The sequence below is a fragment of the Salmo trutta genome, chromosome 12 (genome assembly GCF_901001165.1).
Source record: "Salmo trutta chromosome 12, fSalTru1.1, whole genome shotgun sequence".
Classification (NCBI taxonomy): domain Eukaryota; kingdom Metazoa; phylum Chordata; class Actinopteri; order Salmoniformes; family Salmonidae; genus Salmo; species Salmo trutta.
The window spans coordinates 67,582,281-67,597,506 of NC_042968.1; the positions used below are offsets into that span (position 1 = coordinate 67,582,281).

General features: G+C 41.9%; 1 protein-coding gene across 1 annotated transcript; it reads right to left on the minus strand.

Moving 5' to 3' along the window:
• Positions 1-5,137: 5,137 nt before the first annotated feature.
• LOC115202746 (5-hydroxytryptamine receptor 1A-beta-like) lies at positions 5,138-7,015 on the minus strand. Its single transcript, XM_029766793.1, has one exon. The coding sequence runs from the start codon at positions 6,681-6,683 to the stop codon at positions 5,448-5,450; it is 1,236 nt and encodes a 411-aa protein (XP_029622653.1). The 5' UTR covers positions 6,684-7,015; the 3' UTR covers positions 5,138-5,447.
• Between the last annotated feature and the right edge of the window lie 8,211 nt (positions 7,016-15,226).

Below are 15,226 nucleotides of genomic sequence, written 5' to 3' on the forward strand. Positions count from 1 at the left end.
AAATACAGTACTGTAGGTGTGGAGTCAGATTTGGAGTAGTTGTCTTTGTTTAGTCCCATGGGAGCAGTGTGATATACCTTTTAGCTTAGTTTTCAGTGTCTGTGGGTTTACTTTCATAAGCATTGGTCTTTGTAAGTGGGCTTATCCACAGTGAGGAAATGTTTGCTTATGAAACATTGAGTCCAGACTGTAGGATTTGAGAGGGTGGCGCAGAATGCCACAGACTGACGGGCTAGATCCCTCTCTAATAATAGCTTTAGGAGGATCTTAAAGGTATATGCCAACAACCGACACACATCCTTCTGCTCTATGTTATTCTATAGACCATTGATCCTTTATATATCCTATTCATGTAGGCAAAGCCATATATGTATGTGCATTTCATATAGTCCATGAGCCAGACTATTAGTTTCTCCCTTGTGAAAGGGCAAGGACAGAGTACAAGGAAATGAACTTGTTTGTCATTAGTGAGGATTGGCTTGGCTAACTCTGTATTGGGCTTGTCCTGTTGATCTTTCACAAGCAGCAGCGTCAGCTTCAGAGACTTACAAGCTTTTTGTTTATATACCATTGGATCAGGGACATAAAGGGGTCTGCCTGGCTTATTCGGGAAGCCGGTAAAATGTCATAGACAAGCTGTCTGACTGTTATGATCCCTTTCTTATTGTGACTGGAAACTGGGGGTGAGGGGCGGGGCGGGTAACAAATGAGCAGGTTGACGTTTATTGGCATGAATCTTTCCCTGGATGCAGAACAGAGCGTTGTCTGTCAGGTGGGCCAGCTGCAAAGTCAAAAATGGCTATATTGTAAAAATGTATGAAAACAAAATGTGCTTTTTGGTCTTAATTTAGGCTTAGGCATTAGGGTTAGTAGTGTGGTTAGGTTTAAAAATCAGATTTGATGACTTTGTGGCTTTACCAGCTAGTGACCACTGTAGAGCTGCCTCCACAGCAAGATTCAAGACAATAATTGCCAACCTGCAACACATTACAGAGTGTGTTGGCACGTTACATATCAATCTGATTAATTGATAGATGGAAAGTCCACCTATGTGTCCATCCATCTGACCGTATGTCTGTTGTGCGTTTGAATATGCGTGTGTGCTATTGTGTCTCATTGTGCATCAGAATCATCTTTCTCCTTCTGTTCAGTCAGTTGGATGTCAATGTTGGCTGTCAGTGTCAAGCTGGGGAGGAACAGGTAATGGCTTTGAGGAGAGGATTGCTCCTTCCTTTTTCGCCACTCTTTTGTGCTTTCGTCGTTTCCCCCCAACCCTGTTCACGTTGTCCCACCTTACCTTATCCCACCTTATCATCCCTTTTCTAATACCTTTCCAGCACCTTCCCCGCCTCAGGTGTTCAGAGGGAGACAGAAATTGAAAGAGGAAAGATAAATGAAAAGAACAGTAGATGTGCCTTTTGGCTGATGGCGGGGAGATGGCCCACTTTGTTTTATGTGCTAGTTGTCAATTCCCTCATTGAATTTCCTCAGTGTTTCTAAAGAACCCCTTGTGAATAGCACCCATAACATAACATGCCAATGTGAATTAACTTAAGACCTGTATCGAATAAATCAAATAACACAGACTTTTTTTACACCTGTTTGTGTGTGTATATGTGCCCTCTTCTTCTCTGATGTATGTGTCGTCATCTTTAATCTTCCTGTCCCATTGTTCTCTATAGACCACAGGAGAGTGGGAGCAGCCCCTGCAGAATGCTGAATGACACCACCTGCCGAAGGTACAAACAGCAACACTACAAACAATGAGCTTCTGTTTAATATCAAGTGTTCATCTGTTTCCTGCTCCTACAAATTGCATCACTGGTGTGAGCTTTAATCAGGGGTGGGAGGTGACATAGAGAGAGAGAGTAGAGAAAAAATGAGGGACAGAAATGGATATATACTGTATGTATTTCTCTTTTTCATCTATTCAAATGATGAGTAACTAACTCAGGAGTACCTCATTTCATCATGTACTTATATATTTTCATATACTGTAAGCTAGTGTGTAAGGACTAGCAAGCAGAGACCAAAACGGAAACCAATTCTTCTTCTGCCATGGGTTTATAGGTTTAGTTGAAGGACTGGAACCTAATGGTACTGACAGAAGAACACCGGGGGCTGTTCTTCACTGCCACGGAGGAAGCATAACTGAGCAGCTCAAATGCACATGAATGATGTTCTCCTGTTCTCCAATCCACACAGTGATTTAGTGAGAAGTGCACTGGAGATTGCAAAGGAATCTGAACGGCAGCTTTATGATTCATTCTCCATCATGGTTCTGTCTGTCTGAAATGATCTCTGGCTATTTGCACCCCAAGTAGACCCTTAGACAAACACTGTGCTTTGTTGGAGAATAAGAGGAGAGTGGATGAGATGGGACAAATGTAGGTGGATGGTTGTTGCGAGGAGTGGGCCTTGGGTATGGTTATAGGGCCAGGAGATTTCCTTATTTTTCCAATCAGAGCAGGAACAACTTTGGGCCCAAGTTGTAGTCTTTAACAATGTTTTTAATTCCCCAACTGTGGTACTCAGGGCTGTAAAAACTAAATGGGGCTCCTCAGGAAGGTGGTGTCTGGCCAGCTGTGGGGCCCCACGTGGGCCCTCTGTATTCCTCTGTGTTCCTGTTTTCTAGACGTCCTTTGATCAGATAATTGCCCCTCAAACCCAGAGTTTGAAGGCTCTGAGAGTCGCTATGGCGACGCGGCTCTCCATCCTCTTTTTCCATTGAGTAGTCTTTAGTGGGTCTAGCTTGTGTGGGAAGGATTGCCGGGGTTGCTGAAGGAAACAGCGTGACATGCTCCATGGGGCACACTGGCCAGTTATATTGTATCCCTTTGAAAACCAACACAAAAGAGCATTTTATATGTAATGCCAGTGTTAAATTAATCAGGTTCATGGTGAAAGTTAGGTCTGTATATGATTAGAATACAGTTTTACATTTAAAATGTAAGATAGGACACCCTTTGCATGGGTGGACTCCTTCACCCTCCGGAGATTTGCAGAAAATCACACAGAGGGACGTGTGTGGGTCTGTTGGTGTGTGTTTTGCACAGAGAAAAGCCCTGTGCTGAGTTGAATTGGTCTCCTACGCTGTGCAAATAGCCCATCTTTGTTGCTATGCTAATGCCCCACTACAGACCATACAATGGCTTCCAGATGCATAATGACACAATCAATCAAGCTAGCATCTTGTTTTATAGCAGTGATCAGATCACAAACACTCCAATATACACATCGCACCATACTAGATCCTCTCTCTCTCTCTTCTCCTCATCATTTCTGTCCAGTGCACACACTCTCTCTCTCTCTCTCTCACTCTCGCATTCTTTCTTTCTGACTCTCTCTAATGAAACCACAGAGTGCAGGTGTAATTAAAAAATATACATACACTACCATTCAAAAGTTTGGAGTCATTTAGAAATTTCCTTGTTCTTTAAAGAAGAGCAATTTTTTTGTCCATTAAAATAACATCAAATTGATCAGAAATACAGTGGAGACATTGTTAATGATGTATATGACTATTGTAGCTGGAAACGGATCCTTGTACGCCTATGTAGATATTCCAAAAACAGAGGCCCATTATCAGCAGCCATTACTCCTGTGTTCCAATGGCACGTTGTGTTAGCTAATCCAAGTTTATCATTTTAAAAGGCTAATTGATCATTAGAAAACCATTTTGCAATTATGTTAGCACACCTGAAAACTGTTGTCCTGATTAAAGAAGCAATAAAACTGGCCTTCTTTAGACTAGTTGAGTATCTGAAGCATTAGCATTTGTGGGTTCGATTGCAGGCTAAAAATGGCCAGAAAAAATGGCATTCTTCTGAAACTCGTCAGTCTATTCTTGTTCTGAGAAATGAAGGCTATTCCATGCGAGAAATTGCCAAGAAACTGAAGATCTCGTACAACGCTATGCACTACTCCCTTCACAGAACAGCGCAAACTGGCTCTAACCAGAATATAAGTGGAGTGGGAGTGGGATGCCCTGGTGCCCAACTGAGCAAGAGGACAAGTACATTAGTTTGAGAAACAGACGCCTCATAAGTCCTCAACTGGCAGCTTCATTGAATAATACCTGCAAAACACCAGTCTCAATGTCAACAGTGAAGAGGCGACTCCGGGATGCTGGCCTTCTAGGCAGAGTTGCAAAGAAAAAGTAATATCTCAGACTGGACAATAAAAATAAAAAAGATTAAGATGAGCAAAGGAACACAGACACTGGACAGAGGAACTCTGCCTAGAAGGCCAGTATCCCGTTGTCGCCTCTTCACTGGTGTTTTGCGGGTTTATTTAATGAAGCTGCCAGTTGAGGACTTGTGAGGCGTCTGTTTCAATTTGATGTTTCTTTCAAAAACAAGGACATTTCTAAGTGACCGCAAACTTTTGAACAGTAGTGTATGTCCACCATTCATATCAGCGCGCGCACACACACACACACACACACACACACACACACACACACACACACACACACACACACACACACACACACACACACACACACATACATACACACACACACACACACACACACACACACACACACACTATAGTAGGGGAGTGTCATAAGCTTACTATGTTATTGGTTTTTAAAGCTTGTTATTGTGGACCTTTCAACTTTGACTTGCTGTCACTAGTTTTGAATTCCTTTGCATTCTTTTTTTTATATCCCTGTGACATGCCTCAATTGCAAAATACAATTTGAACTTCCTGAAATTATTCATACTAGGATAGACAATTGGCACGTCAGTGATGGATTTGATTTGATCACGAATCGAATTCGATTTTTTTCTTATTTTCATATCTGATTATGTTGCCTATACATTTTTGTTTGTGTGTAAGTAGTTCAGGGATGTTACTGGTGATTTCTGTGATTAGCTCATCCACCAGTCTGTTGTGAAAAAAAGTGATTATTTGCTGTGGGCTGATTTGGGTATATCTCTATACACAATTATTCCTACAAGAAAAACAAAATGATGCTTATACTTCCATAATGCTTTCTGTTGCTGATAGACTTGTAACTGTAGGTGACTCAACACAAAAAACTATTTCCCCCTAAAATGCTATGGCAAATGCCTAAGAGATTATACGAAGCTCCAAGTAAGCACACAAATCAACACAGAAGTACAGAAGATTCTGAAATAGGACATGGTTTATTGAACACTACAAAGCATGTTTGACATGGGCATGAGTGATCAGCTCTGACATCCTGCAAACCTGTTTATACAGCTTCGTAAAAAAACTCCTGGTATAATAAGAACAATATTAATAATAATACAAGTATTTTTTATGAAACAACATTACTATCAACTCTTCCACCTTTCAGTAGACCCATATTTGACTGACTAATGCTACTGAAATGGTTGTAAGATTTGTCTTCTGCATACATCAGTCCCAAGTCTGCAGTCAACCGTTTTACATCATAAAAGGATTATGTATTATGCTTATGGTTTGCAGTAGTGACATTTTATTATTTTCTTAAAGGCACTTTGGAAGTCTTTGTTGAAATATGCGTAAATGATGGGGTTCAGTAGAGAGTTGGAGTACCCGAGCCAGTTAATGACGTCCTCGAGCCACTTTGGCATTTGGCACGACTGGCAAAAGGGCATTACCAGGGCGACAATAAAGAAAGGCAACCAGCAAAATATAAAAGTGCCCATAATTATACCCAGCGTCTTCACTGTCTTGCGCTCTCTGGCCATGGCCATCTTTCTCTTTGCCTCCATGTTCTTATCTTGTCTGCTCTCAAAGAGCGGCTCGGAATTGGGGTTGTTGGGGAGTGGCAGGTTGTTTTTTGAGTTGCTGTGAACCTCGATGATCTCCAACAACTCGCCGTGCTTGACCGCACCGTTTACGCAGGGGGTCGGTTTGGGCTCCACGCTCCTCTTCCAGCTTTTACTCGGGTCCCCGTTGGTCCTCTTGTGGAAAAGAGCAGGGGACAGTGCCAAACAAGAATCAGACACTTTCTTTTTCTCTGTTTTACGCACTGTTCTCCTGATTCTAAACCTGGCGGCTTTGAATATCCGTCCATATAAGACCAACATGAGTATCAACGGAATGTAGAACGCGCCGAATGTCGAGTAGATTGTGTACCAGGGGTCTCGACTTATCATGCACTGCTCGGGATTAGCTATGTCCTCCGCTTTACTACTCGGCTGGGACCGCATGATCAACATTGGTGGAACAGAGATGGAAAACCCGACAAACCAAGTGACACTGATCAGAACAGCCGCTCTTCTGGGCGTCCTCTTCTTCATATACTCTATAGGTTCGGTAATGGCCCAGTACCTGTCCAAGGCGATGGCGCAAAGGTGCAGTATAGATGATGTACAACATAACACATCTAAAGAGATGAAAATGTCACATGGTACCTGTCCGAGAGTCCACCTGTTTAAGACTTGGTAAAGGGCCGCCATGGGCAACACCAGAACCGATACCATCAGATCAGTCACGGCCAGAGACCCGATCAGATAGTTCCCTACATTCTGAAGATTTCTCTCCAGGGCGATGGCTGCAACCACACACGCGTTCCCAAATACGGCACAGAGGATAAGCACGGTAAGGAGAAAGGACGTGAAGATTTGGGAACTTAGTTTCACCTCCTCTGCATCAGCTGTCGAGGTTTCGTTTTGGAAATCAAATGGAAACCATGCGGCCGTCGTGTTGTTTCTTTCCTCCATGTTGATGAAAAAGGATGCGCTCCTCAGTTACTACGTTTCAGTTCCAGTGCGCAACAGAGCTCCATCCTTGGAGAGCATTTGGTGATCTGAGATGGATTCTTTGCGCCCTTCGCATAGCATTGCATACACTCCCTGTGCCGGGGGGTGAAGACTGACGAAACCGTATATTTATACCAGTGATGGAAAATACGTCAGTTGCCTGTGAGGTTGAAATAACGATTTTCTGTGCGGACCAACAGTTGGGCTCTCTCTGAGAGAGTGCGGGCAGTGAGATACAGGCGCTATCGTCACTAGGACATTACCAACAGGTTTTGATAGAACAGCAATGACAGTGAATTGGCATGGAACATCCCCCCTCCCCCCAAACACACACCAATTTTAAAGGTTTATGTATTTAGTATTCACAATGTTTTGTCAAGAGCAATAGCAATTATTCTCGAAAACCACAACTAGAACGGAAACAGTAGGCTACATATGCCTATCCTTTCTCAATGCTGAAAATAATAAAAACGAATCTGCCATTGCTGTTCTTGCTTCAAAATAAAGATGTTGAATGTATATAAGTTTCCCCTCAGATCAGAGAGGAAACTTCTATACACCTCGATGTGAGCAGCAGGGCTGATGCTGCCACCTGGCGTAGGCCTAGATGGCAGCGTGGATGACTTGTGTGGTATGGTACATATTTTTCTTCTTTTTTTGTTAGTGTGGTGCATCTGACTCTCCGTAACTACAAGCAATGACGTAATTGTCCTCTAACTTTCTGTAGTCCACCAAGTTTTTCTTCAATGAAAATGTAAATTCCTCGTTTTGAGGGAATGCAAAGGAATTTGGAAATTCCAGGTAGGATATTATATGTCTTAAGTATGGCCATTGATTGAAATACCATCGTCATAATCATTTGCATAGAAATTATTTGGCTACATTTACAAATGTTGGGCTATCAACTCAATCGCCGCCCGAGACTAACGTTAGGGGTATTTTGTTGTTGTTTTGGTTTTTGCTTGCTGGATTTAACGTTAGCTCAAACTGGATAGTTTTGTCATTGGCTATCCCTATAAAATAAATAGAACGCCAAATTCATATTAATAGACATTTACGAATATCCAAACGTAAATGTTTATTTTTAATATCATGAATTTGCCGTACTATTTAGAGCGCTATAGGATCATGGCCATGCACGGTCTGAGTAATTGAACTGCATCATTATCATGGTAGCTTACCAAGTTAAAGAGAGTAGATAGGCTACTGTTTCTTAATTTAAGTTTTGTCACTTATGCTAAAATGTAGGCTATTGTGTATACGAATATGGCTAGCTATCTACACATAACAGTAAACAAAGTCTCAGGAGTCATCACATGGATCATATATTGTGGTTTAGCCCTTTGAGGTTCACCTCCTTACAGTATGTTCATTGTAAAACAAAAAAAGTTCCCATTAGCCTTATCACCTGTGCTGAATTGCAGTCACATGTTCTGGTATCCTTTCCTTAGGAGGAAAGAGATGCTCCGTGCCTGTGTGTTGGCCTGTAGCCTACTGTGCCCTCTTTTTCATTGCTGTTCTCATCTGCCACAGAATCAGACATAGGTCTCCATGGTCAAACCAGGGAAGGTGGCTATTTTCTGCTGCAGAAGGTTTCGTAAAGGCTTTGTTGACGGAACATGCATGCATCCGGTGGGTGAGAGTGGGTTACTTTTCCAGTTAGCATTGTGTATGGAAAGCACATAGGACATGATTCTAGTTATGACTCCCAGGGCAATTGTTCAGAGGCCGTATATATCAAACATCTCAGAGTAGGAGTGCTGATCTAGGATCAGTTCCCCCCTGTCCATGTACTCTTGTTCGTTGTGAACTTAAAGGCTAAACTGATCCTAAATCAGCACCCATACTCTGATGTTTACTCTGATGTGCCCTACCTTAGACTGCAAAAACATCCAAGTAATGGTGGGTGTAGGGAAATTCCACGTTAACAGATTTACAGAGTTACAAACTTTGAAATCAAAGTTTAAAGGGGCAATCTGCAGTTGCTACAACCATTTTTGGACATATACATTAATTATATGTACCCATTGATTCTTGAAGAATATAACTTATGATCTTTAGTTCAAATGTCATACCCCATCAGAACCTGAAATATATATTTTTTTAAATTGTCAATGTTTGTAAAGAAAGTAAATGCAAAACAAACACTATATAGCCTCAAAACATGGTTAAAACTGTAATTTTGATATCATGGAAGATCAGTCCTTGTGTAACCGATGTGAAATGGATAGGTGAGTGTAACCGATGTGAAATAGCTAGCTAGTTAGCAGGGTGCGCGCTAATAGCGTTTCAATCGGTGACGTCACTCGCTCTGAGACCTTGAAGTAGTTGTTTCCTTGCTTTGGTGGAGCGATGAGTAACGATGCTTCGAGGGTGGCTGTTGTCTATGTGTGCAGAGGGTCCCTGGTTCGGGGAGAGGTGAAGGATGGAAGCTATACTGTTACACTTGCATCCATAGCTCTATCAATTTGAGAGTGGTTACATTTCTCCATACCCATCCCTCAGCTTTTTATCGAAGCAGGGAAGAACAGTTTGTTATTGTTTCTACTGCTGATTGCCCCTTTTAACAAACCATACAACTCTATGCGCTATGACTACTTTAAACAATTTCCACTGAAAATGTTATACATTTACTGGAAGAACTGTGCAGATGTAAATCAGTTTTTTATGCGAAAAACATTTTTCTAAAACTCTGTTAAATATCTTCTCCGAATTGAGATTCAAAGAAAGAATGGGGTGTCAGCTATGACATGACACCTTCAGTTTGAATAAAATCTATTTTGGTTATTGAACTGGAGGAAGTGAAGTGGATTTACACCCGGTAACAGAATTATGGTAATGGTAATTACAGCATAGGTCCTTGATCTGTACTACACAGATGTTGATGTATCCTGAATAGGTAGAAATATGCAATATCCTCCTTCGCATATTTGGGTATTATTCTTCACTGGCTATTATTCTAATGAGCTCCAGCCCCAAACAATACCAAATTTTGAACTTACAGAAGGCAAATTATTCCCCCAAAACTAAATATAAGTGTTGATTTTAGTTGGCAGGGGTCTTTAATTCAACATGATTGTGTTTTCATGTGTTTCTCATACCCTTTAATTTTCTGTTAGATGTTTTCTAAGACCCCTTTTCCATCTGTTTCACCAGAAATCAAAGCCTTTACTTATTCCACATTTTTAAGATGGAAAATTGTAAAACATTTTTACCTACGCTTTCATTTCCCAAAAATATAGACTCTTAGCTTTCATTTGACCCCCAATTTGATATGCTCCTATGAACTTCACACATTGGTCCTCATGGGGCCTTTTACATGGAAATGCCCCCCGGTATTAAAGGTCAGTAGCTTCAGTCCAAATAATCCTGTCATTCCCTTGTAAAGTTCATGAAAACAGGGATGAGAAGGAGGTAGGCTAGGGATAACGATGATGTTGACAACGACGATGGTAATATGTTGATGATGTTTTTGTTTTTGTCAGCACATTGTCTCGTCAATGACATATCAACAATCTAAGAATGCACAGAGCACTTTACTTATTAGGCAACTTTGGCTTGCTATACTTTTGTGCTGCTGCTATAATGTTGGTCACTAGTAGGTATACTGTATAGATTTGTATTGATGGCTGTCAGCCCTATGTATTATGATGTATTAGCTTAAAAAATCTTAAGGAAGTTTGTTCTGAAGTGTCTGTCCTATATCTGAGAAATATAAGAAGGATCAGGAAACATGTATTATTATTTTCTTAAAATGTATTTAACCCCTTATTTTTGGCACTAAACAGTCTCCATATACGGTACCAGTCAAAGGTTTGGACACTCCTACTCATTTATTTTTATTTTTCTACTATTTTCTACATTTAGAATAATAGTGAAGACATCAAAACTATGAAATAACACATATGGAATCATGTAGTAACCAAAAAAGTGTTAAACAAATCAAAATATATTTATATTTGAGATTCTTCAAAGTAGCCACCCTTTGCCTTGATGACAGCTTTGCATCGTTTCTTCCATTCTTCTCTGCAGATCCTCTCAAGCTCTGCCAGGTTGGATGGGGAGCGTCGCTGCACAGTTATTTTCAGGTCTCTCCAGAGATATTTGATCGGGTTCAAGTCCGGGCTCTGGCTGGGCCACTCAAGGACATTCAGAGACTTGTCCCAAAGCCACTCCTGTGTTGTCTTGGCTGTGTGCTTAGGGTCATTGTCCTGTTGGAAGGTGAACCTTCGCCCCCGTCTGAGGTCCTGCGCTCTCTGGAGCAGGTTTTCATCAAGTATCTCTCTGTACTTTGCTCTGTTAATCTTTCCCTTGATCCTGACTAGTCTCCCAGTCCCTGCCACTGAAAAACATCCCCACAACATGATGCTGGCACCACCATGCTTCACCGTAGGGATGGTGCCAGGTTTCCTGCAGACGTGACGCTTGGCATTCAGGCCAAAGTTTTCAATATTGGTTTCATCAGACCCTAGAATCTTGTTTCTCATGGTCTGAGAGTCCTAGGTGCCTTTTGGCAAACTCCAAGCAGGCTGTCATATGCCTTTTACTGAGGAGTGGCTTCCGTCTGGCCACTCTACCATAAAGGCCTGATTGGTGGAGTGCTGCAGAGATAGTTGTCCTTCTGGAAAGTTCTCCCATCTCAACAGAGGAACTCTGGAGCTCTGTCAGAATTACTAGTGATTTCTTGGTCACCTCCCTGACCAAGGCCCTTCTCCCGCAATTGCTCAGTTTGGCTGGGCGGTCAGCTCTAGGAAGAGTCTGGGTGGTTCCAAACTTCAACCATTTAAGAATGATGGAGGTCACTGTGTTCTTGGGGACCTTCAATGCTGCAGACATTTTTTGGTACCCTTCCCCAGATCTGTGCCTCGACACAATCATGTCTCGGAGCTATACAGACAATTCCTTCGACCTCACGGCTTGGTTTTTGCTCTGACATTCACTGTCAACTGTGGGACCTTATGTATGCCTTTCCAAATCATGTCCAATCAATTGAATGTACCACAGGTGGACTCCAATCAAGTTGTAGAAACATCTCAAGGATGATCAATGTAAACAGGATGCACCTGAGCTCAATTGACTCTCATAGCAAAGGGTCTGAATACTTATGTGAATAAGGTGTTTTAAATGTATTGCGAAATGTCTCACTTTGTCATTATGGGGTATTGTGTGTAGATTGACAATAACTTCATTTTATTTAATCAATTTTACAATAAGGCTGTAACGTAACAAAATGTTGAAAAGGGAAGGGGTCTGAATACTTTCCGAATGTGCTGTACTTCCATAGATTTTTTTCAACTGATAACGGGGGACCTTAAAGCAAGTCTTGTGAGGCCTGTGGGCAACAACCGATATGTACATGTTTGTGAGAGTCTCCCCTTTTCACAGAGATCTGTAGAAAGGGAGAACAGGAGAACACCATCGTGTTCGTGAGAGTCTCATCTTTCCATAGAGGGATCATAATAATTTGTAGCCTACTACAGACGATTTTGTGAGAAGACCGATTTTCGGGATGTCTCATCGTCTGACAAACATTGCTCTAGCTCTGTCACCTTTCACCGCAGTGCATCATCGGCAGATGTGGTGGTTTGAGACGCATCCAATGCAGATATCTCTAGCTTAAACTGACTGCTTTTTATGGGGATTATTTTATTATGCTAATTATATTTCCTTGGGGGCGTGGGGTTAAACTTTGATTATTTAAATCAGCTGTGTAGTGCTAGGGCAAAAAACACATTCCCAGTGGGTCAGAAGTTTACATACACTCAATTAGTATTTGGTAGCATTACCTTTAAATTGTTTAACTTGGGTCAAATGTTTCGGGTAGCCTTCCACAAGCTTCCCACAATAAGTTGGGTGAATTTTGTCCCATTACTCCAAACAGAGCTGGTGTAACTGAGTCAGGTTTGTAGGCCTCCTTGCTCACACACACTTTTTCAGTTCTGCCCACAAATGTTCTATAGGATTGAGATCAGGGCTTTGTGATGGCCACTCCAATACCTTGACTTTGTTGTCCTTTAGCCATTTTGCCACAACTTTGGAAGTATGCTTGGGGTCATTGTCCATTTGGAAGACCCATTTGGACCAAGCTTTAACTTCCTGACTGATGTCTTGAGATGTTGCCTCAATATATCCACCTAATTTTCCTTCTTTTGATGCCATCTATTTTGTGAAGTGCACCGGTCCCTCCTGCAGCAAAGCACCCCCACAACATGATGCCGCCACCCCCGTGCTTCATGGTTGGGATGGTGTTCTTTGGCTTGCAAGCCTCCCTCTTTTTCCTCCAAACATAACGATGTTCATTATAGCCAAACAGTTCTATTTTTGTTTCATCAGACCAGAGGACATTTCTCCAAAAAGTATGATCTTTGTCCCCATGTGCAGCTGCAGACTGTAGTCTGGCTTTTTTATGGTGGTTTTGGAGCAGTGGCTTCTTCCTTGCTGAGCGGCCTTTCAGATAATGTCGATATAGGACCCGTTTTACAGACACTTTTGTACCTATTTCCTCCAGCATCTTCACAAGGTCCTTTGCTGTTGTTCTGGGATTGATTTGCACATTTCGCACCAAAATACGTTCATCTCTAGGACACAGAACGCGTCTCCTTCCTGAGCGGTATGACAGCTCCGTGGTCCCATTGTGTTTATAGTTGCTTACTATTGTTTGTACAGATGAACGTGGTACCTTCAGGCATTTGGAAATTGCTCCCAAGGATGAACCAGACCTGTGGAGGTCTAAAAATAAAATCGGAGGTCTTGGCTGATTTCTTTTGATTTTCCCATGATGTCAAGCAAAGATGCACTGAATTTGAAGGTAGGCCTTAAAATACATCCACAAGTACACCTCCAATTGTCTCAAATAATGTCAATTAGCCTATCAGAAGCTTCTAAAGCCATGACATATTTTCCTGGAATTTTCCAAGCTGTGTAAAGGCACAGTCAACTTAGTGTATGTAAACTTCTGACCCACTGGAATTGTGATACAGTGAATTATAAGTGAAATAATCTGTCTGTAAACAATTGTTGGAAAAATTACTTTTGTCATGCACAAAGTAGATGTCCTAACCAACTTGCCAAAACTATAGTTTGTTAACAAGAAATTTGCGGAGTGGTTGAAAAACTAGTTTTAATGACTCCAACCTAAGTGTATGTAAACTTCCAACTTCAACTGTAACAGGCTGACTATACTGCTCGCGTCGCGTGCACGAGTGTTGCAAAATAAATGTAGAAATCTACATTATTCAATTATTGCACCCACACTGCTCGCGCGCCAACGAGCGTCTGCGTTGCCAAAGGCTAAAATAGAAATCAGTTATATTTCTGACACAGATCGTGCTGCAAGTCCTGCCTCTCCCATCTCCTCATTGGTTTTTAGAAGCATGTACCCATGTGCCATCTCCTCATTGGTTATACCCACGTGGGTGACTGAAAGACGAACGAGGTCAGTGGCGGTAATGCACCTAATTTATGAAAGTTGCCAATCGAAATATAAAGTCAAGAGAAGAAAAGGCCTGGAAGGAAGAGAGATGACTAGAAACGATTCGGTTGACCGTTTTATGTGTGGATTAATTGGCGGAGTAGAGGACCTTGTGCATTTAAGGTAAAATAACAACTCAATGTTTATATCCCAGGACAAATTAGCTAGCAACAGCAAGCTAGCTAAATAGGACAAATTCGCTAGGAAGTGCAAGCTAACTAGCACATGCGCACAGCCGGTTTGGGTTCCGTGTAAGTGCCGGTAAGAAAGACAGAATAATGGAGTTATGTGTGTAATGGTAAATCAAACATTCATACAGGTTAGTTTGTTTGGTATTTTGCACTTTTGTGAGATTATTTTTGACCATTTTGTTGAGCAGACTAGAAGACCACAGTGGAGTCCTTTTTTTTACACTGTTTACAATGAGCACACATTTCCTGACCTTGCTTTGACCGTGTCTGGAAAGGGGCAAAGTTACACCTTCGTCTTTGATAATGTCGTCGCCCATTTTCTAAACCATGTAACAGAGAGATTGTTCGGTTGTCAGTGGCCAATGTGGACCTACATTTACATAACATTTTAGTCATTTAGCAGACGCTCTCATCCAGAGCGACTTACAGTAGAGTGCATACATTTTCTTACTTTTTCCCCCCTTTTTTTATACTGGTCCCCCGTGGGAATCAAACCCACAATCCTGACGTTGCAAGCGCCATGCTCTACCAACTGAGCCACACAGGAGCTGCAGTGCATTTCATTGAGAGACACTTACACTACTGTGCAGTGTGGACTACAGGTACTACTCTGGTTCTAGTCTGACTGACCCGTAGAAAAGAGCAACGCCTTCTCTTGTGGAGATACCCAGGTTCAAGTCACCATACGTGGCTGCTGGAAGGCTCTTCAGCCGGTGGCCGTGAAGGGTTTCTTCTGAGGTTTGTCTCACTGCTTTATTGGTGCAGGGCTTGCAATATATTTGGTGCTAATTTATAATCTGGAGTATAAATATGCCCTGCTATGGTGCGCGATACACACACTT